Raw genomic sequence first — 27,519 nt, forward strand, 5'->3', positions numbered from 1 at the left:
GGGAAGGGTCAGGAATGGGAGGGGGCATTAATGGGGAGGGGGGAGGCAGTAATGGGGAGGGGGGAGGCAGCACGAGCTGGAGCGTGGAGGAGTGATTAGACGTTGCAGTGGTGGTGAGATGGGGTCAGATCCCAGCTTCCCTTCTGCAGGACGTATCTTCATGTGGAGAGGATTAAATGGCAAGTGTTTCCTCTTTGCCTTTGTTCAGTCTGGATTGCTCCAGGAACGGGTACTGAACACGTATCGGCTGATGCACACTAACCAGACAGTGGAATTTGTTACCAAGAAGGTGAGTGGTTCATCAAGACCATCGAGATCCTGGGATCTCAGTCAATGTCATTTCAAATACACCTTAGAATTAGACAGCTCTGAAAGAAATCATTTAACACATGCATGTGCCAACTCTTTAATAGAGCTATTCAATTAGTCCCGCTCCATGCTCTTTCCCCATTCCTGTAATTGTTTTTATTCAATTCGCTTTTGAAAATTACAATTAAATTGCTTCCACCACTTTTTCAAGTTGCGCATTCAACTTTATGCCTAAAATATACTTCCTGCTAAATTGCCCTTCCTTTAATTTTTGCTGTGTGGATCTCCAGCTCTGTGCATGGCTGTGACTTTCTGAACTGGAAGTCAATGGGCCCACATTCTTACTGACATACATTGACCCTCCAAGCAGCTGCGCAGACCTACGGCTTATAGCGAACATTGGTTATGTAGCCTCTGGTACTTTCACCAATCATTTCCTCTGGCTACTGACCCATTTGTTATTGGAAATAATTTATCCTCACAAACTACCAAAATTCTTCATGTCCTTGAATGCCTCTTTAAGTTCTCTTGGCAATCTTCTTTCTGGTAGGAGAACCAATGAGACAAGCACACAATTTCCATCATCCTTGCAGTAATGCTGAGTGATGAACCTGAAAAAATTCATAAATAGTTTTCAACCAAAATGTATCACCTAATAATTCTCTGAATTAAGATTAATGACTATGTGTGATTTCATCAGTTAATTTAATCAGTTTATGACTGGTACCTCTGGTATTCTCTTCTTTGGTGTTTGCCACATTTGAATTCCATGCCATTTGCAAACTTAAGTTGTGCTTTGCATGTTCAAGGACAGGTCATTAATATAGATCAAAAAGACCATTAGTCCTAATATTTACCACTGTACACTTCACTCCAATCTCTCTGCTTTCTGTCCTTTAGACAATTTTGCACCCACAGCCACTGACCCTTGAATTACGTGGGCTTTAATTTTGCTAACAAGTCTATTTTGTGATGATTTTAACTGCATATGTCAACCCTCCCTCCTGTCATCATAAAATTTTGACCAAGTTAATAAATACACTTCGCCTTTTTCAAATCAATGCTGGCTTTCACTTTTTAGCCCATACTCTTCCAAGTGCCAATTAATTTTGTCCCAGATTATTGTCTCTAAATGTTTCCCCAAAATATTAATGTTATGTAGATGGTGTGCATTTACTGGGTTTTATCTCACAGCCCTTTTTTGAACAAAGGCGTAGTGTTTTCAATTCTCCAGCCCTTTGGCACCAAGGCCTTAATGAAGAAAGTGTATTCAGAGCCTCTGGAATTTGTAACCTTGGTCTCTTCAGTAATCAATTCAGATTAGATGACTTTGGCACTTTGAGTACAGCCAACTTTTTACACTTTTTCATACCATGAATCCAATATTGCTATTTCCTTCCTCTTTGCTGCTGCACTGTCAATATTCTCTTAGGTGAAGATTGATCTAAAATAATTATTTACTGCATTTTCCTCCACAAAAAGATTTCCTTTTCAATCCCGAGTCAATCCCCACATTTATCCTTCCTTAGAATACCCTTTCACTACGTTTGTAAGACTTTGGAATTCCCTTCAATGTAACTCACTAATGTTTTCCTCACTTTGTCTCTCATTTCAGTTTTCAATTGCCCACTATATTTCGCTTCTCTACTGAATTATTATACATATAGGCAACAATTATTATAATTTATTATTTAATTTCGATCTCTCCACCCATAGTAATCCAGTGAGATCTAGCATTGGATGCCTTTCTTTTCTGCTTCATGTGAATGTGTTCAAACTTCCACCTTTTTGAAGTCTTCCCCTTTGCAATTTTTACCAGCTTTGATTCTAACGCACCTCAGCCAAATTCTTTATTATTTGAAACTTTTTGTCTTCATTCTTATTTTGATTCTTGATAAACCCTGATAGACAGGTGAACAATGGTTGGAAGGGGTGCTTAACTCAATGGCATTTGAGCTATTGAAGAACCAGCCAGATGGGATTGTGGGTGGTGTATCGGATCTATATGGGGGTTTGAGTGACTGAATAATGATGTTTGAATAATCAATTGAGCTGGTGTGTTGAGTTGTTTTTTGTTGCGTCTCATATTTTAGATTGCACGATGGGGCTCATGTTCACAGGCTCAGATGACAGTGATGGAAGCTCTTCAAGCACTTGATCAGATAGTGGATGAATCTGATCCTGATGTTGATTTTCCAAATTCTTTCCATGCCTACCAAACAGCAGAAGAAATTCGGAAGGTCTATCCTGACCTGGGTAAACTATTTAACTCTTCTGAAGGAGAGGCTGCTGGGAATGAATGGAGAGTACAGACACATAACATACACAGGCACATCGCATACACAAATATGTAGAGAGAGGTAAGCACAAAAAAAAGGACTCATAGTCAAACACACATTGAAACATAAGTAGACAAACTCAGGAAGATACATACAGACAGTTAGAAACAAGATTCGGAGATGCCAGTGTTGGACTGGGGTGTACAAAGTTAAAAATCACACAACACCAGGTTATAGTCCAACAGGTTTAATTGGAAGCACGCTAGCTAATTTTGCTCCGAAAGCTAGTGTGCTTCCAATTAAACCTGTTGGACTATAACCTGGTGTTGTGTGATTTTTAACGTTAGAAACAAGGACACAGACAGAAGTAAACACATGTAGGTGTGAAAGTGTGGTTCTGTAAAGTTTGGAGCATCACATGACATAATGTTTGAATTGGCACTCCTTCAGCGCTTTTACAGTGCTGTCCTATGATGGTGCAGTTCTCAGCAGGTGCTGTTGGCTTAGTATGCCCTTAGTAGTCTCTCGAAAAATGTATCACTCCTTCCATTAAACTCCTCCTGCAGTGCTCCCTCATCACTGCCCACATCAAATCAAAGTACCTTCTCTGGTATTGTCTCACAAAGTGCAACGCTCCCTCAATACTACCTGACAATGCAGCACAATGGTGGTGTGGATTGATGAAGTTTAGGGAATTATGAGATGCTGCAATTAATGTGTGTATGTTTATTTCTATTTTGTAGACTGGCTCCAGCTGGTTGGGTTGCTGCATGATATTGGGAAAATCCTCACTGTCTGGGGGGAGCCGCAGGTAAGGAGAGCAATCCTGAGCGTGGCAAGGCTCTTTAGGAGATCTCAATGATGATTGTTGCATTTATCTCCAACAGATTGTATCTGTTACACAAAGGGGCACAACCATAGGAACATGAGGCCATTCTAGCCATTGTTATGGGGATGTTCCACCTTTCAACTAGATCAAGGCAGATCGTTATCTTACCCTATTGGTTACTTCAACATCTAAACTAATAAAAAGTTATCAATTGACGTTCTGAAAATTTCAATTGATCCCCAGCAGCCACGGGCCTCTTGGTGATCAAGTTCCAGATTTACACTACACTTTGAAGAAATGTTTACATCACGTTGAATCATCGAGTTCTAATTTTAAGGTTATACCCCCTTGTTGTAAGTTCCCCTGCCAGCAGGAATAGTATTTGTCTACCTTATCAATTATTTTAATCATTTCAAATACTCAAATTAGATTACCTCAAAACTTTCTTTACACAAGTCTCTCTGAAACACCATTGCCTGCATCCTCATACCAAGTCCTCTTCCCAAATCACCCTTCTTCCCCTGACTCAAGTTTGCTCCTCCACAGATACCAACTGTAATGCACACATTTCAAAACCGATTACACCCTACTCCTCCAGTCTCCTGCACACACTTGAAACCTGAGTCCCAGATGTCCAGCTATTATGCGATGGCAATGCAACAGTGAGTGAGAACTCTGTGCTGAGTCAAGCCTGCTTTTTGGACTATAGATGTCGTTTTCATGCTTTAACAAATTGTGATTGCTTTCTGTTCTCAGTGGTGTGTGGTTGGAGACACCTACCCAGTTGGATGCAAGTTTCGGGATTCTATTGTTTACAGGGACTCAACATTTTCAGACAATCCAGATCTTAAGGACCCTAGATACAAGTAAGTGACACTGTCCATTATATTTTTTACTCATTGAAGTCCCTGGAGGGTTTGAGTTTTCGGGAGAGGCTGAATAGGCTGGGGCTAATCCCCCTGGAATGTTGGAGGCTGTTCGGTGACCTTATAAGGGGCTTATAAAATTATGAGGGGCTTGGATTGGGGTGAATAGACAAGGTCTTTTGTCCCAGGGTGGAGGAGTCCAAAACTAGAGGGGAAAGATTTACAAAGGATCTGAGGGGTAACTTTCTCACGCAGAGGGTTGTGCTCTCTGTCCTTTATTGGTTATTCTAGTCTAGCTGAAACCTGCAGTACACGGTAACATTCAGTTTTGTGGCACAGTGGTTAGCACTGCTGCCTCGCAGCACCAGAGACCCGGGTTCAATTCCCGACTCAGGCGACTGACTGTGTGGAGTTTGCACGTTCTCCCCGTGTCTGCGTGGGTTTCCTCTGGGTGCTCCGGTTTCCTCCCACAGTCCAAAGATGTGCAGGTTAGGTGAATTGGCCATACTAAATTGCCCGTAGTGTTAGGTAAGGGGTAAATGTAGGGGTATGGGTGGGTTTCGCTTCGGCGGGTCGGTGTGGACTTGTTGGGCCGAAGGGCCTGTTTCCACACTGTAATCTAATCTATTCTAATCTAAAAAAAAATGTAGGTCCGGACAATGCACGGGAACCTGACGACTGCCCCTAGGTTGCATAATTAATGGGCAGTAGCTTGTATTTTACTCTATAACTTGTAACATTCTGTATTTCGTTGAAATTGCATCGGACTTTGTTCTGAACGAACTTATAATTCCCCATGGCCATTTAATAAAAGCGAATTAATTGCTCAAAGTCTCTTAGAGTCATAGAGATGTACAGCACAGAAACAGGCCCTTTGGTCCAACTCGTCCATGCCGACCAGCTATCCCAACCCAATCTAGTCCCACCTGCCAGCACCTGGCCCATATCCCTCCAAACCCTTCCTATTCATATACCCATCCAGATGTCCTTTAAATGTTGCAATTGTACTAGCTTCCACCACTTCCTCTAGCAGCTCATTCCGTACACGTACCACCCTCTGAGTGAAAACATTGCCCCTTAGGTCTCTTTTATATCTTTCCCCTCTCACCCTAAACCTATGCCCTCTAGTTCAGGACTCCCCCACCCCAGGGAAAAGACTTTGCCTAGTTACCCTATCCATGCCCCTCCTGATTTTGTAAACCTCTATAAAGTCACCCCTCAGCCTCCGACGCTCCAGGGAAAACAGCCCCAGTCTGTTCAATTTCTCCCTGTAGCTCAAATCCTCCAACCCTGGCAACATCCTTGTAAATCTTTTGTGAACCCTTTCAAGTTTCACATCTTTCCGATAGGAAGGAGACCAGAATTGTACGCAATATTCCAACAGTGGCCTAACTAATGTCCTTTACAGCCACAACATGACCTCCCAACTCCTGTACTCAATACTCTGACCAATAAAAGAAAGCATACCAAATGCCTTCTTCACTATCCTATCTACCTGCGACTCCACTTTCAAGGAGCTATGAACCTGAACTCCAAGGTCTCTTTGTTCAGCAACTCTCCCTAGGACCTTACCATTAAGTCCTGCTAAGATTTGCTTTCCCAAAATGCAGCACCTCACACTCTTTGTTTCCTCGTGCTGGATCGTCCCTTCTCGCAACTTCTAACCCTCACAAGAGGGAACTCTGGCTGGAAACTAGTCTTATGCACCAACATGTATTCATCTGCTAATTCTGCTGCCCTTCTTACTTTCTGTTCCTCCACATGAATTCTTATCATCTCTGGAAGTGAGTTTTAAACTCCTCCAGCAGAATAATCTTAAGAGCTTTATAGGTCCTACCTAGCTTTAAAGCCCGCCCATGTTTAAATCTACTAGGCTTTTTCATACCCCAAATCTACTAAACCTGGCCAAATCTCAGAGTGGATCTGTCCAAACGATTCAAATTGCAGATGAAAGGCCCCAAACTGTTATGACATGGGGTTAAACCCCTCTGCTAATTTAAACCAGCCACACAGAAAAGATTCACCCAATGCTGTAATCTGTTAAAATTTGAGAGGCAAAGGCTTATCCCAGAGGTCCATATTTAAAGTAAAAATTAACAACTTTATTCTTTAAGTCCAACAAAGAATATTAAAACCAACAACTATTTACAACTTCTTTCTCTTAAACTTATCTTTTATCTCCCACTCTATAATACTAGTCCGATAAAAAATCCCGATTGAGATTTACAAAAACAAATTCAACTTTCAAAACCAGCCAACTGTCGAATCTTCTCTTTGTATCTTCCTCTGCAGATTTTCCTCTGTTGTCTTTTCGATGTTCTGCTGCACAGACTCCTTATAGCCAGGTACCTTTCAGAGAGCTGTTCTGCAGGCAGTCTGTACTTGTTGGTGGCTTGGCAGTTCTCCTGACTTTTGTTTGAAACAATTTGGCACAAGATTAGATTTCCTACAGTATGGAAACAGGACCTTCGGCCAACAAATCCACACCGACCCTCCGAAGAGTAACCTCCCCAGACCCATTCCTCATATTTACCCCTGACCAATGCACCTAACACTATGGGCAATTTAGCATGGCCAATTCACCTAAACTGCACATTGTTGGATTGTGGGAGGAAACTGGAGCACCTGGAGGAAACCCACCCTGACATCGGGAGAATATGCAAACTCCACACAGGCAGTTGCCCATGGCTGGAATCAAACCTGAGTCATTGGCGCTGTGAGGCAGCAGTGCTAACCACTGAGCCACTGTGCTGCCAAGGTTTTATTTTCCCTAACAGGTAACTTTTTTATGCAGAGGGTGGTGCATGTATGCTGCACAGTAAGTGGTGGAAGCAGGTACAATTCCAACATTTAAAAGGATCTGGACAGGTATATGAATAGGAAGAGTTTAGAGGGATATGGGCCAAATGGGACTAAATCAGATTAGGATGTCTGGTCGGCGTGGACAAATTGGACTGAAGTGTTCGTTTCCATGCTGTATGATCTTATGAGTTAAATCTCGCCACCGTTAAGCACCACTGAGGAAACCAGACAAGCATCTGATCTGACTCAGAACCATTTCACCCTCTGATCCATTATAGCCTGCAAGAAAATCAATGCACAGCAAAGTGATTGTCTTTTGACTGGCCTCTGAAATGACCAGCCCCTCAGCTGTACCAAAACCACTACAGAGAAGTCAAAACCAGATCAACTGTGGTTGTTAAGAGGAAGCAGCTCATTACCATCTTCCCAAAGGCAATTAGGTATTGGTGACAGATGCTAGCCTTGTCAGCAATGCCCACATCCCACGAAATACTAAAACCAAAACTTTCACCCTCTCTTATTCCTTAACATATAACTCTACGACCACGTTTCATTTGTGTCCTAATCTCTTCTAATGTAGCTCTCAAGCAGCTAAAGATTAAATTAATAAAAATGAAGCCAAAGAGGGGTACTGATTGAAGACACATGTTTGGAGAGTTATGGTATTAACATCACCTATTGTTCTCTGTACACAATAATAAGACTTTTATAAGAAATACACTTAACTCCAAGATCCAACAGTTGCTATGGAACAATGACAGGAAACATACCATATGGCATCTTCATGATATTCCTGTATTTTGGCAACATATTAAGCATGTCACCCTGTCCAGGTGGAAATGGACAAGGATTGATATGTCTTAGACGATGCTATCTGCTTTGTTACAAGTTCCCCAAATGATTTAGTTATGTATTTTTCAGCTCGCTTTATGGGATGTACGAACCTAACTGTGGGTTGGACAAAGTACTGATGTCATGGGGACATGATGGTAAGCAGCGATTGGGAGTCCAATGTTGTGACTGAAGATGGGAGATTTTTAAGGAAACTGCGTGCCTGTTTTACCACTTGAAAACTGAATGTAGAAGGGGCAATGTTCATGCTAACTCTGTAAGAATACAGATGGATAAGTGTCAAAGCATCAGAATTTATAGAGGTGATGCACATTGATCTAGGGGACTAAGCAGATTGTTGTACGTGGGAACGTAGGTCTTAGGAGCAGGCCATTTGGCTGAAAGTGAATTGTGGAACAGGCTCTAAAACCATAGGTGACCTAGTTATGGTCTCAGCTCCACTTTCCTGTCTGCATGCCATAACCTGGATTTGTCAAAATCCATCTGACGTAACCTTAAATAAACAGAAATATCCAGTGTCTTACTACCTTGTGGGGAAGAGAATACTATACTGTAATGACACAAAGAAAAAAATTCTCTTATCTATTTAAAGAAAGATCTTTTGCTTGTAATCTCTTTTCCATAGTATTAGTCTCCTGCATAAGAGGAACTATCCTCTGGATATCCAATCTATCCAGCTCCCTCTCGACCTTAAATGCATCAATAATATCACTTTTCATTCTTCTAAACTCTAATGGGTACTGGCTTAAACTATTCAAACTGTCTTCACAAGATAAGGCCTTCATCCACGAAATGTGTTGAGTGAAACCTACCCAAACTATTTTTAATAATTATCTTTTTCTAAATTAGATTAAAAACTGTACACTGAATTCCAGATATGGTCCCATCAAGACCATGTACAGCTGCAGTAAAACTTCCCCTTTGTGTTCCATTTCTCTTGTAATAAATACAGACATTCCCCTTGTTTTCTCTATCACTTGCTGTAACTGTATACTTACTTCATGCACCAAGACATGCAGATCCCCCAACAGCATAGGTCTGCAATTTTTCTCCATTTACATTGGACATTGTTTTTCAGATATTTCTGCTAAAATTGCAAAGTTCACATTTATCTACATTATCTCTCTCCAAATTTTTGCCAGGTCTATATCCCTTTGTACATTCTCCACTTCCTCTTGACAACTTACTTTCCCAATTCTCAGGTGTCATCAGTAAATTTCAAATCCATACATTCAGTTCCATTATGCAAATCTTTGCAAAATAGTTCAGGATGCAGTACTAATTCCTCTTGCATTTTACTAGTTGCAGCTTGCTAATCTAAAAAAAAATTAATTTACCCCTATGGGTAGCTAACATAGAAGCTAAACGAAAGAAGTGTTTTTCATTGTGCAATAACTATAAAATATTTTGCAGTGGGAAACAATGAAATGGTCAGTGAATTAGTTAACAAGGGAGACACATTGACAATTATCACCAGTCACTGAAACCCTTAATAGTTAGAGAAAAACAGAACTCTAACAGGGTCACAGTTTGAAGATTATCATTGGGGGGAAAGGATTAGTTAGGTTTTCAAAACAGAGGAGTATCAGCTGGAATGACTTACTGAAAGACTAACAACATTTAAAACAGTTTACATGATTTAATTGGATAAGGATTTCAGAAAGAAGGATATGAACAGATATGCTGCAGAACAGGAAAATGAGATTGGTAGGTAGTTCCAGCAGAGGGGGCTAGGATCATCACCATAAGCACAATGAGTCAGAGAATTTACAACCTTTAAGGAGGGGCTCTTCTGCCACATTGGTAGTGTCTCTACTTCCTCTGAGCTAGGAGGTCCTGTGTTCAACCTGGAGGTTTTTAATAACATTTTTGAACAGATTGATTAGAAAATAGCCACAATCTTTGAGGCTGCTATGAGTTCACTCGAGTGGACCTTACCTTCAGTTACTGGTCTAAGAATCCAAAGAGGAAAACCTGGGACAAAATTTTGTTTTAAGGCTGTAATAACTGAAAGAAAATGAGTTTCCTGAAAGTGGGTTTGGCAAAGACTCAAAACAGGTGGACTGTGTTGCACTCACCATCACACCTTAATATATTATGTGTTTGTAGGAGGGCAAGAAAGTGAGAAAAAAACAAATGAAACAAAAAAAACCTTTTTAAAACCTTGTTAAATGTGATGATCTGAGTTCCAGGGCTACTTCCTGAGATTTAACTTGGACCTTTCTCTTGTAGAATATCTGTACAATGTGCTGAAAACTAATGGGTGCAAACTTCCTGAAGAGGTAAGTCTAAAAGCCTTTGTATTTCTTCTCTGAGCTTAGATCTGGATCACTGCTCACCACAAATGCATGATCTTCCAGGCAGTCATAGCTCAGGGGTACAACAGTTATGTCATGGGTTTAAGTCTTATTGCAGTGACTTGAACACAAAATCCAGGATGAACTCCTGGGTGACAGTACAACGGGAGTGCCCCTCTGCTGGAATAGTAGTGTTGTAGGAGCATATGTTACAAAGGGCAGCACTGCCTGAGCAACTTTCAGAGGGGCAATGCTGGAGAAAGCACCAGTTGATGGGAAGGTGAAATTATAGGGAAGAAGTCAAGGGTAAAATCTAAAGATTATATTGGTATCAATAAACATTTGATGCTGTCTGTGCGTGTGTCTATCTGTCCATGTTTGTATGTTTGGTGCAGGGACTGTATATGGTCCGCTTCCATTCATTCTACCCCTGGCACACAGAGGGAGATTACATGCATCTTTGTAACAGCAAAGACCTGCAAATGCTTCAATGGGTTAAAGAATTTAAGTAAGTTCATTAAAAATTCTCAAGCTATTCTAATCAAAACTCTGTTAAACTTTCTTTGAAGTTTCAGTAAAACTTTTAATTCTGTGTCACACAATCAAAAGCATGGGGAACATAAATGTCTGAAGCAGGTTAAAAATCAGTAAACTAGGCTGTGTCAATACAACAAAGAGTCAATGGGAAAACTGTGGAAACCATTAGGGAATAACACTTTTGTCGATGTTGTAGCTACTGGAATATGTAACTGGTTTTAGTGCTCATGACTGTTCCTGAGCTGAGTGTTCGAGGTTGTGTCACTATGGAAGTGACAGCATTGGGAACAACTTATGAAGATGGTTTGGTGATTTTCAACTGATGTTTAAAGTGGAAAATCAAAGAAAATGAGATATGGAGTAGTCTCCCAGAACAAAAACTAACTGGAACAATTCAAATGGGAGGGTTGTAATAGGAGAGACTGTTATTGGAAGGGGTGGATTTTCCATGTTGTTATGCTTGCTGCCAGCCTAACCACACCTTTCTGTGTTTGCAGCAAATTTGATCTGTACACCAAGTGTGATGACTTGCCTGATGTGAAGACATTGCAGCCCTACTATCAGAAACTAATTGATAAGTATTGTCCAGGGAAACTGCGCTGGTAACCAGCAGAATGTATTCAACATCAAATCAGTGCCGTAGTCTTGGATCAACGGCTTCAGAACCAGAATAAGTTTTGCAAATTGGCTAAAATGATGACTTTCACTCAAAATAGCTGTTGAACCTGAATCAAACACTTTACTATGTAAAGCTGGATTCCAACTTCAGGACAGGATCTATCGATTTAATCTGAGTATGAATTCTATGGATCAGACACACATCCCATTGATCTATACGTTCTAATTTTAAATAACTGTTCTGTGCACCTGTAATCCATCCTGTGGAGTGTTCCAATGCTGTTGTAATAGAGAATGAATCACATCCAGTTATTCTGTTTTTCACAACATCACTGCTGGACTCACTATCAAATCTTACACAAGCTTTTGGATGTGTTTGAGGCCTTGAAGTTAAATATATTTCATATTAGTAATAGTGATTTAAAAAAAAAATCTGAATTTAGTGGGTTACAGTGGAGGAGTTGGATAAACTGGGGGTACACCACTTTGTCTCAGACAAATACCCCTGTTTTAAATAGTTTAGGTGAGCAAGTTACACCTGTTAACACTACAACAGTTGTTTAGGCAATGGGTCAACAGCCTTAGTCTGTGACTGCTACAGCCCAGGGAAACACAGACTCAAGACAGAAATAAACACTTGAGTGAAGACTACAAGGATGTTTCCTGGTCTCCTTCAGTGTAGAGGAATTAGCAAGGGTAAAATGCAAACAGCTAGGGAACAAGCTTTAGAATAATTAACAGCAGGTGGAGAATAGGCCAATCCAGAGCAGAGGGTTAGAGGCAGTTTGCTAAACAGCAGTTCCAGTTTGACAGAACAAACTTCAACTATCCTGTTGTGTCTATGGGTATTGTAACAACTATCCTGTTGTGTCTATGGGTATTGTAACAACTATCGTTAATCAATAAACACAATAGTACTGAAATTAGGGCCACTTGCAGTTATTAATTTTAGTATCTTCACCAAAGTTTTGATTGTTACACAAAGCTTCTCGACAAATAGAATGTTGTATCATTCCTTCATATCATAGATGTTGTGTCGCAGAGTATAAGGGAACGAGAAATTCATCATTGAAGTACTGATGCAATGTCATACTGTACATGACATTGAAGATTCTGTCTTACACATTATTTCATTCAGCTTGAGCTCCTCAGTTTGATGCATGTTAGGATTCCAAACACCCAATATCTATTCTAGGAACTTGCACTCAAACTCTGTGTTTAAAGAAAATTTACATATAATATTGTACAAAACAAGAATCTATGGAGTTCCAACATCACTGGAATATTTTGAGCAGGGAAATTTTATTGCAGAAGTGAGAATTTTGACAATTCCTCTTAACACAGCATCATGGACAAATTACAAATTAAATTGGGACCAAGGCAACAGCAAGAGCCCATTAAATACCACAAAAGTTAAGCTACCATTTCACCAGGAATCAGCAGTTAAAAACTGTAACATGCTGACTCATAGTGGGTGCAGGGTGACACGTGGTTGGAATGAGGAGTGAGAAACTTGCAAGTCCAGTCAGATGTGAGTGAGAATCCATGATTCGAACACCATGGAATCAGATGGGTTTTGTGGTGAGTTACTAACAACTAGAGGCAGAACTGCATCACAGCAACCTTTCCTGAGCCAGACTGCTGGACATTTGGATACAGAATGTGATGTCACTTTGAAGCAGACATTGGTGAATTATCAATTCACAAAGGTTTAATAGTGGCCTGATAGAAGGACTAAAGCATAACTTTGGAATATATTAACACAATCCTTGTCAGTGGAAGGCTTGCAACCATGGACAAGAGAAGACATTGTCAAGATGGGAAGAGACTCTTAAAATCTCCTCAATATACAAAAAGCAGCCAGTTTACCAACCAAAGTACAGAAGGAGCTCTCAAGCATGAAATACTGAACCCCATTACACACACTACCAGATCAGTGAAACTTGGGCACTTTGGATCCAATAACTCAAGGCATATCTGTACAATAATCTGTAGATTGTGCTAGTGAATTCTAGTGGTCACCAAGTTAAATACTTCAATTAAATACACAACTTAGTGTAAATAGATAATAAAGTTAGACACAGCACTTGTTAGCCCACAGTTGAAAACTATGTGCAGTCTGGTTGTCCATTACAGAAAATACATTAAAGCCACAGAGCAAACAGTGTATATTCTTCATGATTTCAAGAATGTGAACTAAAGCTTTGAGGAGATACTTGAAACTGGCACTGTTCCTAATGGAGCACAGAAGGCTCAGAGGAGATTTAGTAAAGTTTTCCTTTTAAATAACCAGTCTGCTTCTACCTCAGACATTTAGATCCTAAGCAAGTGGCACCCTAGGATCAGATGGGATCATGTCCATCATTTGGCAGGTGTAACATGCAGTCTGGCAAAGAGCCTCTCTCATTCCCAAATGAGCCACAGCAGAAATGTGAGGGAGAGAGTTAGATATAATAGAAAAATATAAATCAGTTTTAAAAAAAAGACTCTTGTGATTACTTTCTTCTGCGAACATTCTCTAGTGGCTGTTCCTCAGCAGGTGGCCGCATTTTACCCTCTGATCGTCGAAATTCCTTCCACCTCCCATCAGCATCCACCTCCTCACCACCACTCACATTCTTTCCCTCGCGTCTCCTTGAACCTGGCTTCAATGGGCTCCCTTCGTCTTTGCGATTTGTCAGTGCCTTGAGCAAGGAGATGAACAACACAGCAAGATACAGTCCCCAAATCACCTGCTCCCCAGAGTAGGGCTCCACCTGTTCACGGGTTAGTTTCAGGATGGTTGGCAAAACATCCTTCACAGCCCGTTTGGGCTGCACTTTGTCCTGTGAGAAGAACAATAGTTACAAAAATGGAGGTGGCTGAAGCAGACAGATATGTGCAGCACATGACTATTGCATGAGTTGGCACGGATGGAGGGAGCTTTACATCATGCCCAAGATCTGTGCTGTGTCAGACTCTCATCATTTCAGTCTGTTCTTTGACCATAAAAACTAATTCTTTTCAGTCTCAACTCCATCTTATTTCCCCTATTGTCTGGTTACTTCTGGTGACATTCATCAATTGAATATATTCCAGATGCTAACTTGCCTCCATTCCAACATGGGTATCCAGTTCTTCTATCTCCTCCATCAGCATGCCCTGCCCTCAAATACCGTCACTCCTAGCAACTAGAGGACTGGCTGAGATGCTCACACTTCTTCCATGAAGTGAGGTACAAACAGTCTGCACCTTGCACCACCAGCTGAATGTGTTCTTATGCTGACCAGATTTACATTTGACCCCACTCCTTTCTAGTAAATAAGAGTTGTTGTTATGGGAACCTAACCAGATCTGTGTTTTTCACGGTGAGTGTGAACATTCATTCCTGTATGGCTCCGTTCTCTTCCTGCATTCTCATACTCTGAGGACTGCACTGGTGTCACTCTTGGCTGTCTATCCAAAATGAAAAATGTCTGATTTTGTTTCAAAATTCCAACCTTCCCTCCCTTAACCTTCATATGGCCCATCTTTAACTCTTTCCTCTTCGCGTTCTCAATCTACATTGCTGGTGAATGATCACCAATCAATATTCACCACAAGCCACAGATTCCTGAAATTATCTTGATCAGATTTCTTTTCACCAGGTTTTCAGGTAATGACTCAATTCAATTCCATCAGCTTCTCCAACCTAATTGCATCTATTCTGATGATAATAACCCTTTCTTTAAATGAGGACTCTGCTTTATTGTGGTTGACAGCCTCTTGACCTTACCTGCCCTACTCCCTGAACTTCTGTTCTCATCTCCTCCTATTCTTCCAGAGCCACAACAGGAATCTGGTGCCTTCCATGAACATCATGGTGTGAGCTTTACTCTACATCCAACCGATATTATACATACTCTGAACATGTTTTATAGCAAAGTGTAAAGGGAACTTAAATCTTAAGACCATAAGACATACGAGTGGAAGACAGACCATTCAGCCCATTGAATCCACTCCGCCAGTCAATCATGGCTGATGGGCATTTCAACGCCACTTACCCGCACTCTCCCCGTTGCCCTTAATTTCTTGCTAGATCAAGAATTTATCAATCTCTACCTTGAAGACATTTAATGTCTCGTCCTCCACTGCGCTCTGTGGCAATTATTTCCACAGGCTCACCACTCTCTGGCTGAAGAAATGTCTCCTCATTTCTATTCTAAATTGACCCCCTCTAATTCTAAGACTGTGCCCACGGGTCCTAGTTTCCCCACCTGACAGAAACAAATTCCCAGTGTCCATCCTTTCTAAGCCATGCATTATCTTCTAAGTCTCTATTAGATCTCCCCTCAATCTTCTAAATTCTAATGAATACCATCCTGGGATCCTCAGCTGTTCATCATACGTTAGGCCTACCATTCCAGGGATCATCCATGTGAATCTCCGTTGGACACGCTCCAGTGTCAGCATGTCCTTCCTGAGGTGTGGGCCCAAAATTGGACACTATTCTAAATTTGGCCTAACCAGAGCTTTATAAAGTCTCAGTAGCACATCAATGCTTTTACATTCAACCCTCTTGAGATAAATGCTTTCTTAATCATGGATTCAACCTGCAAGACAACCTTTAGAGAACCCTGGACCAGCACTCCCAGATTCCTTTGTACTTTGGCTTTATGAATTTTCTCATCGTTCAGAAAATACTCCATGCCAGTATTCTTTTTTCCAAAGTGCAAGACCTCGCATTTGCTCACATTGAATTTCATCAGCCATTTCCTGGACCACTCTCCTAAACTGTCTAAAACATTCTGCAGCCTCCCCACCTCCTCAGAACTACCTGCCTGTCCACCTAACTTCGTATCATTGGCAAACTTCGCCAGAATGCCCCAGTCCCTTCATTCAAATCATTAATATATAAAGTGAACAGCTGCAGCCCCAACACTGAACCCTGCAGGACACCACTTGTCACTAGTTGCCATTCTGAAGAAGAACCTTTTATCCTAACTCTCTGCCTTCTGTCAGACAGCCAATCCTCAATCCATGCCAGTAGCTCACCTTGAATAGCATGGGCCCTCATCTTATTCAGCAGCCTCCAGTGAGGCACCTTATCAAAGGCCTTTTGGAAGTCTAGGTAGATAACATCCACTGGGTTTCCCTGGTCTAACCTACTTGTTACCTCTTCAAAGGAATTCTAACAGGTTGTCAGGCAGGACCTGCCCTTACTAAATGCATGCTGGCTTGTTCTAATCTGACCCTACACTTCCAAAATTTAGAACTCTCATCCTTAACGATGGATTCTAGAATTTTACCTACAACCAACGTTAGGCTAATTGGCCTATAATTTTTCATCTTTTGTCTTGATCCTTTCTTGAACAAGGGGGTTACAACAGCGATTTTCCAATCATCTGGGACTTTCCCTGACTCCAGTGATTTTTGAAAGATTACAACACCTCCGCTATTTCCTCAGCCACCTCCTTCAGAACTCGAGGATATAGCCCATTGGGGCCAGGAGATTTATCAATTTTTTAGACTTTTTAGCACTTTCTTTTGTAATGGCTACCATACCCAACTCTGCCCCTTGAACTCTAGTTAATTATTGGGGTATTACTCATGTCTTCCACAAGATGGACACAAGGTAAGTTCTTCAGCTTTTTCCTTATCTCCCATCACTAGATTTCCTGCATCAATTTGGAGTGGCCCAATCTCTACTTCTGCCTTTCGTTTGTTTCTTGGCTGTCTAATCACCACCACCCCCCACCCCCCCTGGCTAATCTTTCTTTTCTTTAGGATGAACCTCCGTACTATATCCTCAATTACACCCAGAAACTCCTGCCATTGTTGTTCTACTGTCTTCACCACTAGCCTCTGCTTCAAATCGATTTTCTCTAGTACCCTTGTAATTACCTTTATTTAGCTGTAACACCATTACATCTTATTTTGCCTTTTCTCTTTCAAATTACAGACTGAACTCTACCATATAATGATCACTGCCTCCTAAGTGTCCCCTTATTTTAAGATACATTATAAAGTCTGACTAATTACATAGCACTAAGTCCAGAATAGCTTGCTCCCTTGTGGGTGCCATCACAAGCTGTTCCAAAAGCCATCCATAAGCATTCCATGAATTCCCTTTCTTTGGATCCACCGGCAACATTATTCACCCAGTCCATTTTCATACTGAAGTCCCCCGTGATCACTGTGACCTTGCCTTTCTGACATCCCCTATCTATTTCCTGGTACATTTTAAATCTAATTTGTGCCTCCATAGCAGTGTTTGACTGGATACTGTCAGCTACACAGATGTGCAGTCCTCACCTTGAAACCATGTTCACGTAACAGTGATTCCAAATTGGGGTCTCCTAATGATACCGAAGGGAAGAATTCTCCGATGTGTTCCCGAGCCCACCAATTATTGAATGACCTGTGGGCGGGAGGAGTGGACATAAACGGGAGACCATGGAGGGGAAGGAAGAGTGAGGGCAGAACAAGGGGATAGTGGGAGTGGAGAAGACACGTATTAGAAAAAGGATATACGGCATGGTATCAAGCCATTTGTTTCAAACATCCTTACTGGTTTTTACCCACCATCTGATCAATCAGTCCCAAACACATTGGGCACTAGTCCTAGACCTCTTCATCCCCTTGTTCAATTCAATCTCAAATGACAGCAGTTTACTTGCCCTCCAACAGCACATTTTCTCTCTCAATTCCCCTAACATAATGCTTTCTATGTGGCACAATTTCTCTTTCTAACTCATCCCTCAATAATGCATCTGGTCTCACCCTCCCCAAGTGCAGCACTGCAATATCTCTCAGCTCAGCTCCACATATACTTTCCCCACAAGTCCAACACTGCTCAGTTGCTTGAACCCCTTTTCTCACCCACTGCGTCATTCCTCCTTTGCCCCAACCCCACACACACACCAACCACAACTTTAAGACCGTGTGTGATTTTCTCTTTCTGCTCCCACTTCACTTCAGTGAGTGTGCAGGCTTCACCCGGTCCTATCCAGTACCATGTGAAACTGAAAATAACAAATGCTGGAGATCACAACAGGTCTGACGGCATCTACAAGAGACAGCAAGCCAACGTTTCGAGTCTAGATGACTCGTCATCAGAGCTTCAGCATTTGATGTTTTCAGTACAGGTTCCAGCGTCTGCAGTAATTTGCTCCTACCAGTACAATGTGAACGTTTTCTTTCTTTCCTATGCTTGCAACTGTGTCTGGGTTCTCTCTCAACATGATCCCCTTCCACCCAGAGAACCACTTAGGCTGTGTTTTCATCTTGCTCAGCAGCGAACACACACACACACACTTCATTCCCTACTCCTGAGCCACATTCTCCCTCTCGGGGAACGTATTTTACTCTAAAACTCCTACTTACCTGTGAGTCCCGTACACTGTAAACCAATACTTGTACAGCTGGGCTCGTATGTAAGTGGGGGGCTTGGTGCTGAAGGCATATTTTGTCTCATCCACTTGCACCAAGCGAATGACTAAAAGCAAAAACAAATGAGAAAATAAAGAAGTGATGACAAGCTGGATAAGTGTAACTTTAACACTCTTTTACTGCAGAAGCACCATGTAACAGTGAGAAATACTGCGATTAGTGCAAGATGACAGCGTAAGATAGCACAACCAGCATAACGTAACAGTGAGTTACTATAAGCAATTCAGTGCAACAATGAGATATACCACAACCAGTGCAGAGTGATAGTGAGAGAAACTACAGCCAGCTCCGTGCAATGGGCACAAGATCCTCTGCACTCACCATTTCTCTTTCCCTGGAGAAGACGATGGATGAAGCTGGTGAACCAGGGACTGTGCCTGTGGTCACCCAGGGCAGCAAACCACATCTGCCAATCGAGCCTGGGCTGGTGTGGGGCCACCATAGGAGGGGCTACGCTCAGGTTCCCTGGCTTATACATGAATTCAATTTCCTAAGAAAGAAAAAACACTCGGAATACGGGATCAGAAACAATAGAAGCAGCAGAATAAAGGACCAAGGTGGGAGAGTTAATGTCCTCATTCTTAGGACAAGAATCAATGGTGGCTATCTTGCTCAAAAAAGGCGATGATCAAGGGAGCCCTGTATTCCACACACAAGAATGAAGACTGAGGGTGACTGTACTCTACTGATGGGGCCATGACCAAAATAAAACTGTCATTTCTCACAAGGAATGAGGAGGGCTATATCCCATTCTCAGGAAAGAATGCTGGGGTGCTGAGTCAGAATATGACTCTCCAGGAAAACTGCAAGCTGCCCCCTCTCATAGCTTGCATTCTCACCATCTTCACGGTTCACGAATCCTACCTTCCATTTCTGGCCATCGTAGCTTCCTTCCACCACAACCTCTGGACGACCACCAACCCCTGTCATTCGACGGAATAGTCCATAGGAGTTGACTAGCTGGTAACGGTCGACCACATCATACAGCTGGCGAACCTCAGGCCTCAGGTTGGAGTTAGTTTCATACTCAATGAAGGTATATGGTACCTGGGGTGAAGGTAGGACATCAAACTATCAGTGCCCTGAACTCTCTCCCATCAATCACTAATGCACTACATAATATTCATGACAGGTGAGGCTAGGTAAGAATTGTTGGTGGCTTAAATAGTAAGAGTATGGGAAAAGATGTAAAGAAAGGGGATGCTGGAAGAGATTGCATGTGGACATTAGTAATTTATCTATCCAGCTAATTCGACTCCACGTCTTTGGTAATCAAAATTCCTCCATAGATCAGCATTTAAGAAGGAATGAGATAAACAATTTGAAATGAAGAACATGAATGATATGGATTGAATGGTTGGCTTCAGCTGCAGGTTTAGCAGAATTGCAGCTCGATTGGCAAAATAGAGTCATAGGGATATACAGCACGGAAACAGACCCTTCGGTCCAACTCGCCCATGCCGACCAGATATTCTAAATAAATCTAGATCCTATGCCAGCATTTGGCCAATATCCTCTAAACCCTTCCTATTCATACACCCATTCAGATCCCTTTTAAATGCTATAACTGTACCAGCCTCCACCACTTCCTCTGGCAGCTCATTCCATACACACACCACCATACCACGCATACCAAAAACCTTCTTCATATCCTACCTATCTACAACTCCACTTTCAAGGAACTATGAACCTGCACTTCAAGGTCTCTTTGTTCAGTAACACTCCCCAGGACCACACCATTAAGGGTCTAAGTCCTGCTCTGATTTGCCTTTCCAAAATGCAGCACCTCACATTTATGTAAAACTCCTCGGCCCACTGGCCCATCTAATCAAGATCCCATTGTACTAGGAGGTTACCTACTTCGCTGTTCACTATGCCTCCAATTTTGGTGTCATCTGCAAACTTACTGACCATACCTCCTATGCAAATCATGTGACCCTAAGAGAGAAAATTAATGGCACAGGAGGTGGCTATTTATCCCAATTTATCTGAGACAGCCAACTAAAAGAGCAATTCACCTCATCTCACTTTCTAGCACTTGATTTGTTGCGCTACTGGTTACAAAAGTGCACACATAATTTTGTTTTAATCCGGTTAGGCCCTGAATCACATTCCAGGTAAACAGAAATTCTCGACTTTCCTCTAAAGCTTGTACCAATCATTCAATGCACTGGCTAGTGGAAAACCTTGGAGTCATATCTAAAAAGAAAGTCTGTGTGGTAGCTAATATCTAGGTCCCTTAATTACTGACCTCCCTGCTACTGGAATTAGATACTACCCATTCCATATAGATCTCTCAATTTTATACAACTGAATTAAATTACTCATCAGCTTCTAATGATTCAAAGAAGACAATTCTAGTCTATCTAATCTTCCCTCTTATTTAAAATGAATATTGTCGTTATTATCATGGATCAGAACTGTACACTGTAGACTAGCTGTGGAATAACAAAGCTCTGTGTTACATTGACTTTAATCTCTCACATATCTGTAATCACCACTAAACTGTGATTCAGAGGTGGCCTTGGCACACAAATCAATCTTGAGTATTCACCTATTTCTCTTTAAATATTTCCACTCTCCTCCTTGAGTCAGCTATTCCATAGTCACTATCCTCCTTGAAGGAGAGTCTAACCATGTACTTCAGGAATTTATTCTAACCAAGAATATATTAACAAAGTTTATTCATTCTCTTAGATCAACTGGATTAACCAACTTTCCTGACTTCTCACTGGAGTCCCTAATAACCAAATGACAATTTCAACCTAATTTCGCACTCTCCAAGTATCAACCTTAGTTCTTCAGTATCTGAATAATCTGGGAACAAACATGGCCCAGGCTGAAATAAGGTCATATTTGGGGGAATGAATCTGATTTGACTTCATTAATTTGAACTGTTATTAAAATATTAACTGTGGCTCTTTTTGTAGCAGACCTCTATCAAAAGAATGGGTGCTCAAGTTTCACGCCAGAGACATAAGTTCAAAACTCTTGTGTGAGAGAGTGCTGTACTGGAGGAAATGCTATCTTATAAGTGAGATTTTAAACCATGGTCCTCTCTGTTCTCTCAGGTGCACATTAAAGATTTCATGGTACGATTTTAAAGAGAAGTCTGGGATTTTGACCTGTCCAATATTTAGCTCTCATTCATCATTACAAAAACAAGTTATCTAAATTTTTTAAAAAATCTTACTATTGTTTGTAAGATATTGGCTACTATATCTTCAAAATTACAAGTTATTATATTAAAACGTTCTTAATTGGTTGTAGAACACTTATGAATACCTTACGGTTGTTAAAACACCATATGAATACAGTCTGTTACTTGAACTAGGACTCAAATTCTGGAGGGAGAGTCCCAGCTCCACCGTGTGCTCCTCACTCACCAGGCTCACGGCAAACATTGCAGCAGCAGCAACAGCAAACACAGCCCATTGAGAGGTAGCCCAGAGCTTGGCGATAAATCCTCTCACCATGAGGGAACTAGGAAAGAGAAATCGATTTAATGTTAAAACCAGGGGTAGATAGTCAGTGCAACTTGAGGGGTTCATAAACCTAGGGGTTGTGGTTGTGGAGAATCGAGAAACTGTGGGATGGGGGATTTGGGCAACGCGAGCCCATAAACTGAGCACATAACAAGTAAAACAGGAGTGAAAGGGTGCAAAGCAAACTGTACAAACTGGAAGAAGGGGATGCAGCAAGAAACCCCATATCTACAGGCTCAGAACATAATAAACCATGAATATGAAAAGTAAGCCCAGTGAGGAGTGGGAAAAGAATATGATGAATGTTTTCTGCAATTTTCTACTTGTGTGGACCCACTCAACTTAATGGGGACATTGATTAGGAAGAGCAGGATATTCTGGCTCATATTTATCCCTTAATCCACTTCACCAAAAAACAGATTATTTGATTGTTTACTTCAGTCCTGTATATGGGAGCTTACTGTTTGCAAATTGATCAAAGTATTTCCATAAACTTCAAGGACATCCTGTATGATGTATGGTTGGTTAAATTGCTTAGTTAGCAATTTAACGTGAATAGCAAGGGTTCAGCTAAGTCAGTCTTGGTGTCAGTCTCCTTGCTTTGTTGATAGCAGTGGCATTCAACCAACAAAAACAGCATCAGCACGCAATAGGTCAAGGACATGCCTTCAAGCAAAGCACTCATGAAGTAAGGAAGGAAAAATGATTCTAATTCCTCAGAGACACACCTGAGCAGTGATGAGAGTATCTCCCAGGTGAGGGACATAACACCAATCCAGATGGTAAGGGGAGTCACAGTCTTCAGCCATCGTGTAAACTCATGGAAAGTGAAGCCTGGGAACCAAGATGAGGGATAGAGATTTGAGAATAGCCATGCTGTATCTGCTCTGGGAGCGTTTGCCTGCATAATGTAGAGGAATCTCTAATCTTTACCGAACCTATGCTGTGTATGGTCTGGAATGCTTGTTGATATAGCAGAGTGAGGTTTACCTTGATCCTGTGCTGTACCTGTCCTTGGACGTATTTAATACCAACAACTAGATTCTTCAAACTATAATTAGTTTCATTCATAAAATCATTTTTTCAAACAAAAGATTAGTCATTCTAGAATTAGCCTGTACTAATATTTTAGAAAAGCTATCCAATTCACCATTCTCTTGTCAAGCAACTCCCCCTTCAAGCAAGCATCCTATTCTCTGCTGAGTAGTATTACTGTATCTTCTTCTATCACCCTCTGACATAATATATTCCAGACGCTTTACCGATATGTTAATAAAGTTAAAGGTCACGTGCTTTTGAAATAGCCTTCATGACTTTACCTCCAAAGATTTGTGCACATACATCACCAGACTGATGATGCAAATCTTATTTTGTATTGCCTCTCTTCATTGTTCCTCCCAAAATATACGACAACTCTTTTCTACATCAAAATTATTTTGCCATGAGTCTGTTTGTTTTATCAATCCACGCCCTTCTGAAGCATGTTATTTTCCTCTTCAATGCTTATTACATTTCCAGTTTCTTAACTACAATTTTGAAAACCATTGTTAACATACACTATCACCTCTTTAGTCTGGAATGCTTGGGACAAAGACACTTCTGGATTTTAAAATTTTCTGAATTATAGAATGTCTAACAAACATATGAACTGGAAAATGTGGTGGATACAAATATTTATCTGAAGCATAAATCAGTGATGAAAATTTATAAAGTAGTAATAAAAATTGTTTTATTTATCAAAATATTTCCAGATTTCCACTCCCTCAAAGTAACGTATGAAAGCAACACCGAGGATGCTTGGGTTTGGTCAAAAGGTTTTCAGACTACTGGTGTTTCCAAAGAATAGATTTCCACACTTGAGGGATTACATTATATAATAAAAAAGATAACACTAACTTCTGGGGACAATGTATACTTTCCTCCAGTCTCAGAAACAACACATTATTATTCGCTGTTGACTTGCATCCAACGCTCCTTTATGTCCCTACAATTTCAAAGGCTTTGATTTTGTTAATGAGTCATTTACATGGCACTTTGACACCCTATATTCACATCAGCTGTACTTATCAACCCTCTTTGTTGCCTTAAAGAACTCAATCAAGTTCAACAAATACTATTTTTGTGCGACAAATCTATACTAGCTTTCATTTTTTGAAAAACATTATTTCAGGTGATGTGAATGCCATTGGCCATGGCAGCACTTACTGCCCATGCCTAATTGTCCTTCAGAAGATGATGATGTAATGGTTTCTTGAACCACTACAATCCTTTGGGTGTGAGAATGCTCAACCTACTGTTTGGAAGGGATGTTCAGGATTTTGACCCAGCAACACGGAAAGAACTATTAATATTTCCAAATTAAGATGGTGCGTCTTGGAGGGAAACTTACAGGTGGTGGTATTCCCACACATCTGCTGCCCTTGTCATTCTACGTGGTACGTTGCAGAATTGTAAGGTGCTGTCAATGGAGCCTTGGTGAGATCCTACATTTATTAGCCCCATACATTGAGATGCCAAGTAACTTTGACCTGGATTGTCATTTTTGAAAATTTCCCAACTACAGTTAGGCTACTGTCTCCTCTTTACTGTGACATTGGCAGTGAGGTCCTCTTTCATGAAGATGGATGAAAACATTTTGTATCTCAGTTATGCCCTCCAACCCTACAAGAGAATTTCCTCTCTTGGCTGGTTCAACGCTCACCCTTCCTTTCGCTATCTTTTAACTATTTCTATTTATTATTTTATTTCACTGTACCATTTTCCAGTACTCATATGAAGGGTGCACAAATATATCTGTAGAAGAGACGAACACAATTAAAATTTGTAAATGTAAGGAATCTTAAGTAACGAGAATCATGGAGAATGATGTCTGAAGTGCAACAACATCTGCTGGTTGGTTATGATGCAGGTTGACACTGAGATGGGCAAAGAACCTGAAGTTTGTGTTGCTTATACCTGTTTTGGATTCTATTATCCTTTTCTCCCAGTGGAGACTTAGTCCAAAGTAGTGAATCGTTCCATAAATCAATGTTACGTAAACCGCCAGCTCAGTGAGGCCAATGACAAAAGACTGTAGTGTCCGTAACCAACCCAATCCTATAGGGAAAAGAAGCAACAATCACAGTTCAAATGTCAGAATCCAATTACTTTCTCCCTGGACATATATCACGGGATGCTGAGCCCAGGCATGCCGCAGGGACTCACCATGGGTATGACATCAGTTATAAATACCCAGTGTGGATACGTCATCTGCCACAGTGTACCTCCCATTGGCCTTCCCCTCTCCTGCCTGATACTCACTCTGAGGGTTTTGTTTCTTGCCTCTCCTGATCCAATAGTGTATATGCTGATCGTCCAGTAGTGACAGTGCCAAAACAATGGAAAGTAGATTGAAGAAATTATAGTTACCAGTGACGATAATTAATACCTGGAGCAAAATCTGCAGATACAAAAAAAATCGATCAGTGAGAAACGCAAATGGAGGCTGAGAGCACAAGCAGGACACCAACATCTTTTGCACAGTGACATGGGAGACTGCAAGTATGATTCAGACCAGAAAATGTCACCTTCCAGCTTATTCCAAACCCATCCCTACCCTCTAAACTACTTTTGCAATCTTCACCACTTTTTCAGTTCAGAAGTCAGTGAATAGCATGCTCCCCACAGCCCGGATAACAAAAGCATTAGGTGTTCTGTTTAACTCCAAGAACATCCTTCCGCCATTCAGGTTTGGACAGAACTTGGACCTCAAACAGCCACTGGAAAAATCTAAAGCCATGAACTGTACACTCTTGTCCTGTCCCAAGTGCGAGCATAACCAGGACTCTCAGATTTGAACAACTCTTTGTGACATTTCCCAATTTTGGCCACACCATCTTTTGACTGTCTGATACTTCAGTCATGTATCAGAATTTGGTTTATTATCACACGTACTCAAGTACTGGAGCACAGTGAAGGATTTACACTATCGCCCCACATGGCGCCATCTTAAGTACAAAGTACCTCAGTACAAACCTTCAATACAAGATAGAGAAATAAAGAAAAAAAAGTTGCAATACCTTACCATTATTCATAGTATCAATTAGAAAAATAAGAAATTTAATTGAAAAAATAAACATTCCAGTCTTTCTGTAAAGGGCAAGCAGTATTTCAGCGCCGGGGCTTCCATTTTTGGTCTGACTGATCAGTCCTTTTGATATCTGCAGAATCTGGGCTTACCTGGGTGTAGAATGCAAATATCCTGAGGTGACGGATTGGAGCAAAGAACAACACAGGAACCACAATCTCCAGCACAAACACAATGACCACGCTGAGCTTGTGAAACCAAGATGGCAGTTGATGTGCAAACCAGGCAAGAGAGGTGGGGATGCACTGAGTCTCATAGTGGTATGTCAGAGCTGCAAGGAAATCAGGAACATAAATTGAATGAATTCTGATGAAACATCACACCTGAAACACTTACTCTCTTCCTCTCTTCACAGATGCTTCAAGACCTGCTAAAGATTTCCAGCGTGGTTTATTAATTTCAGCGCACAGTTGTATACTTTGTAGTGTTTGCAATTGACATTGTCCTGGTTCACTATCAGCATCCAGGTGTGGGTACCATACCCAAAATCAGGAGCTCATAGTTTGTGCCTAGTATTAGTGCCATGATAAAAGAATGAAATCCCCATGAATGGATTGTACAGGCATATCTCCAATCTCCTTGAGGATCAACTGCAGATTGCTATGAGAAAGGTTGTATGAAAACCAAGAAACATTTTATTTTACACAAAATACAGGACTGAAGAACAACCAGGTTTCGAAAAAATACTTATCCAATCTCTACAGCTTCTCAAAATGCTAAATATTACAAATGACAAAAACATTGCCCAAGAATATCTGTACTTTTATAAGCTAACTTAACAATTTCTCCTTCTTCCTCCAGACCAAAGGGGTATCCATGGGCACACGTATGGGCCCCAGCTATGCCTGTCTCTTTGTTGGCTACATAGAACAGTTGATCTTCCGTAACTACATCGGCACCACTCCCCACCTCTTCCTCCACTACATTGATGACTGCTCTCGCGAGGAGGTTGAGCAACTCATCAACTTCACCAACACATTCCACCCTGACCTTAAATTTACCTGGACCATCTCTGACACCTCCCTCCCCTTCCTGGACCTCTCCATCTCCATTAATGACGACTGACTTGACACTGACATTTTTTACAAACCCACCAACTCCCACAGCTA

General features: G+C 41.2%; 2 protein-coding genes and 1 long non-coding RNA gene across 4 annotated transcripts in view; 2 read left to right on the forward strand and 1 right to left on the reverse strand.

Moving 5' to 3' along the window:
- Window positions 1-11,721, forward strand: part of miox (myo-inositol oxygenase) — a 14,454-nt gene extending 2,733 nt beyond the window's left edge. Inside the window, exons 3-10 of one of the 2 annotated variants that reach the window (XM_043713892.1) lie at window positions 209-289; window positions 2,403-2,565; window positions 3,332-3,399; window positions 4,174-4,283; window positions 8,007-8,074; window positions 10,170-10,219; window positions 10,630-10,742; window positions 11,269-11,721. In XM_043713892.1, coding sequence (XP_043569827.1) covers window positions 209-289; window positions 2,403-2,565; window positions 3,332-3,399; window positions 4,174-4,283; window positions 8,007-8,074; window positions 10,170-10,219; window positions 10,630-10,742; window positions 11,269-11,377 — 762 coding nt within the window. In that variant the 3' untranslated portion in view covers window positions 11,378-11,721. Of the gene's footprint in view, window positions 1-149; window positions 290-2,402; window positions 2,566-3,331; window positions 3,400-4,173; window positions 4,284-8,006; window positions 8,075-10,169; window positions 10,220-10,629; window positions 10,743-11,268 lie in introns of both variants that reach the window. The other variant, XM_043713893.1, reaches the window with a different exon arrangement.
- Window positions 11,722-11,896: 175 nt separating this feature from the next.
- The window catches only part of LOC122561769, an 18,024-nt gene continuing 2,401 nt past the window's right edge, over window positions 11,897-27,519 (forward strand). The window contains exons 1-3 of the long non-coding RNA XR_006315104.1: window positions 11,897-12,283; window positions 12,418-12,424; window positions 19,836-19,842. This is a non-coding gene — a long non-coding RNA (uncharacterized LOC122561769). The remainder of the gene's footprint in view (window positions 12,284-12,417; window positions 12,425-19,835; window positions 19,843-27,519) is intronic.
- The window catches only part of lmf2a (lipase maturation factor 2a), a 30,960-nt gene continuing 16,113 nt past the window's right edge, over window positions 12,673-27,519 (reverse strand). Inside the window, exons 5-14 of the mRNA XM_043713886.1 lie at window positions 26,503-26,681; window positions 25,585-25,723; window positions 25,240-25,380; window positions 23,013-23,118; window positions 22,186-22,282; window positions 19,664-19,846; window positions 19,121-19,289; window positions 18,734-18,845; window positions 17,663-17,768; window positions 12,673-14,214 (exon numbers count right to left, since the gene is read on the reverse strand). Of these exons, the coding sequence (XP_043569821.1) occupies window positions 13,885-14,214; window positions 17,663-17,768; window positions 18,734-18,845; window positions 19,121-19,289; window positions 19,664-19,846; window positions 22,186-22,282; window positions 23,013-23,118; window positions 25,240-25,380; window positions 25,585-25,723; window positions 26,503-26,681 (1,562 nt within the window). The 3' untranslated portion in view covers window positions 12,673-13,884. The remainder of the gene's footprint in view (window positions 14,215-17,662; window positions 17,769-18,733; window positions 18,846-19,120; window positions 19,290-19,663; window positions 19,847-22,185; window positions 22,283-23,012; window positions 23,119-25,239; window positions 25,381-25,584; window positions 25,724-26,502; window positions 26,682-27,519) is intronic.

Source organism: Chiloscyllium plagiosum, chromosome 23 (genome assembly GCF_004010195.1).
Source record: "Chiloscyllium plagiosum isolate BGI_BamShark_2017 chromosome 23, ASM401019v2, whole genome shotgun sequence".
Lineage (NCBI taxonomy): Eukaryota > Metazoa > Chordata > Chondrichthyes > Orectolobiformes > Hemiscylliidae > Chiloscyllium > Chiloscyllium plagiosum.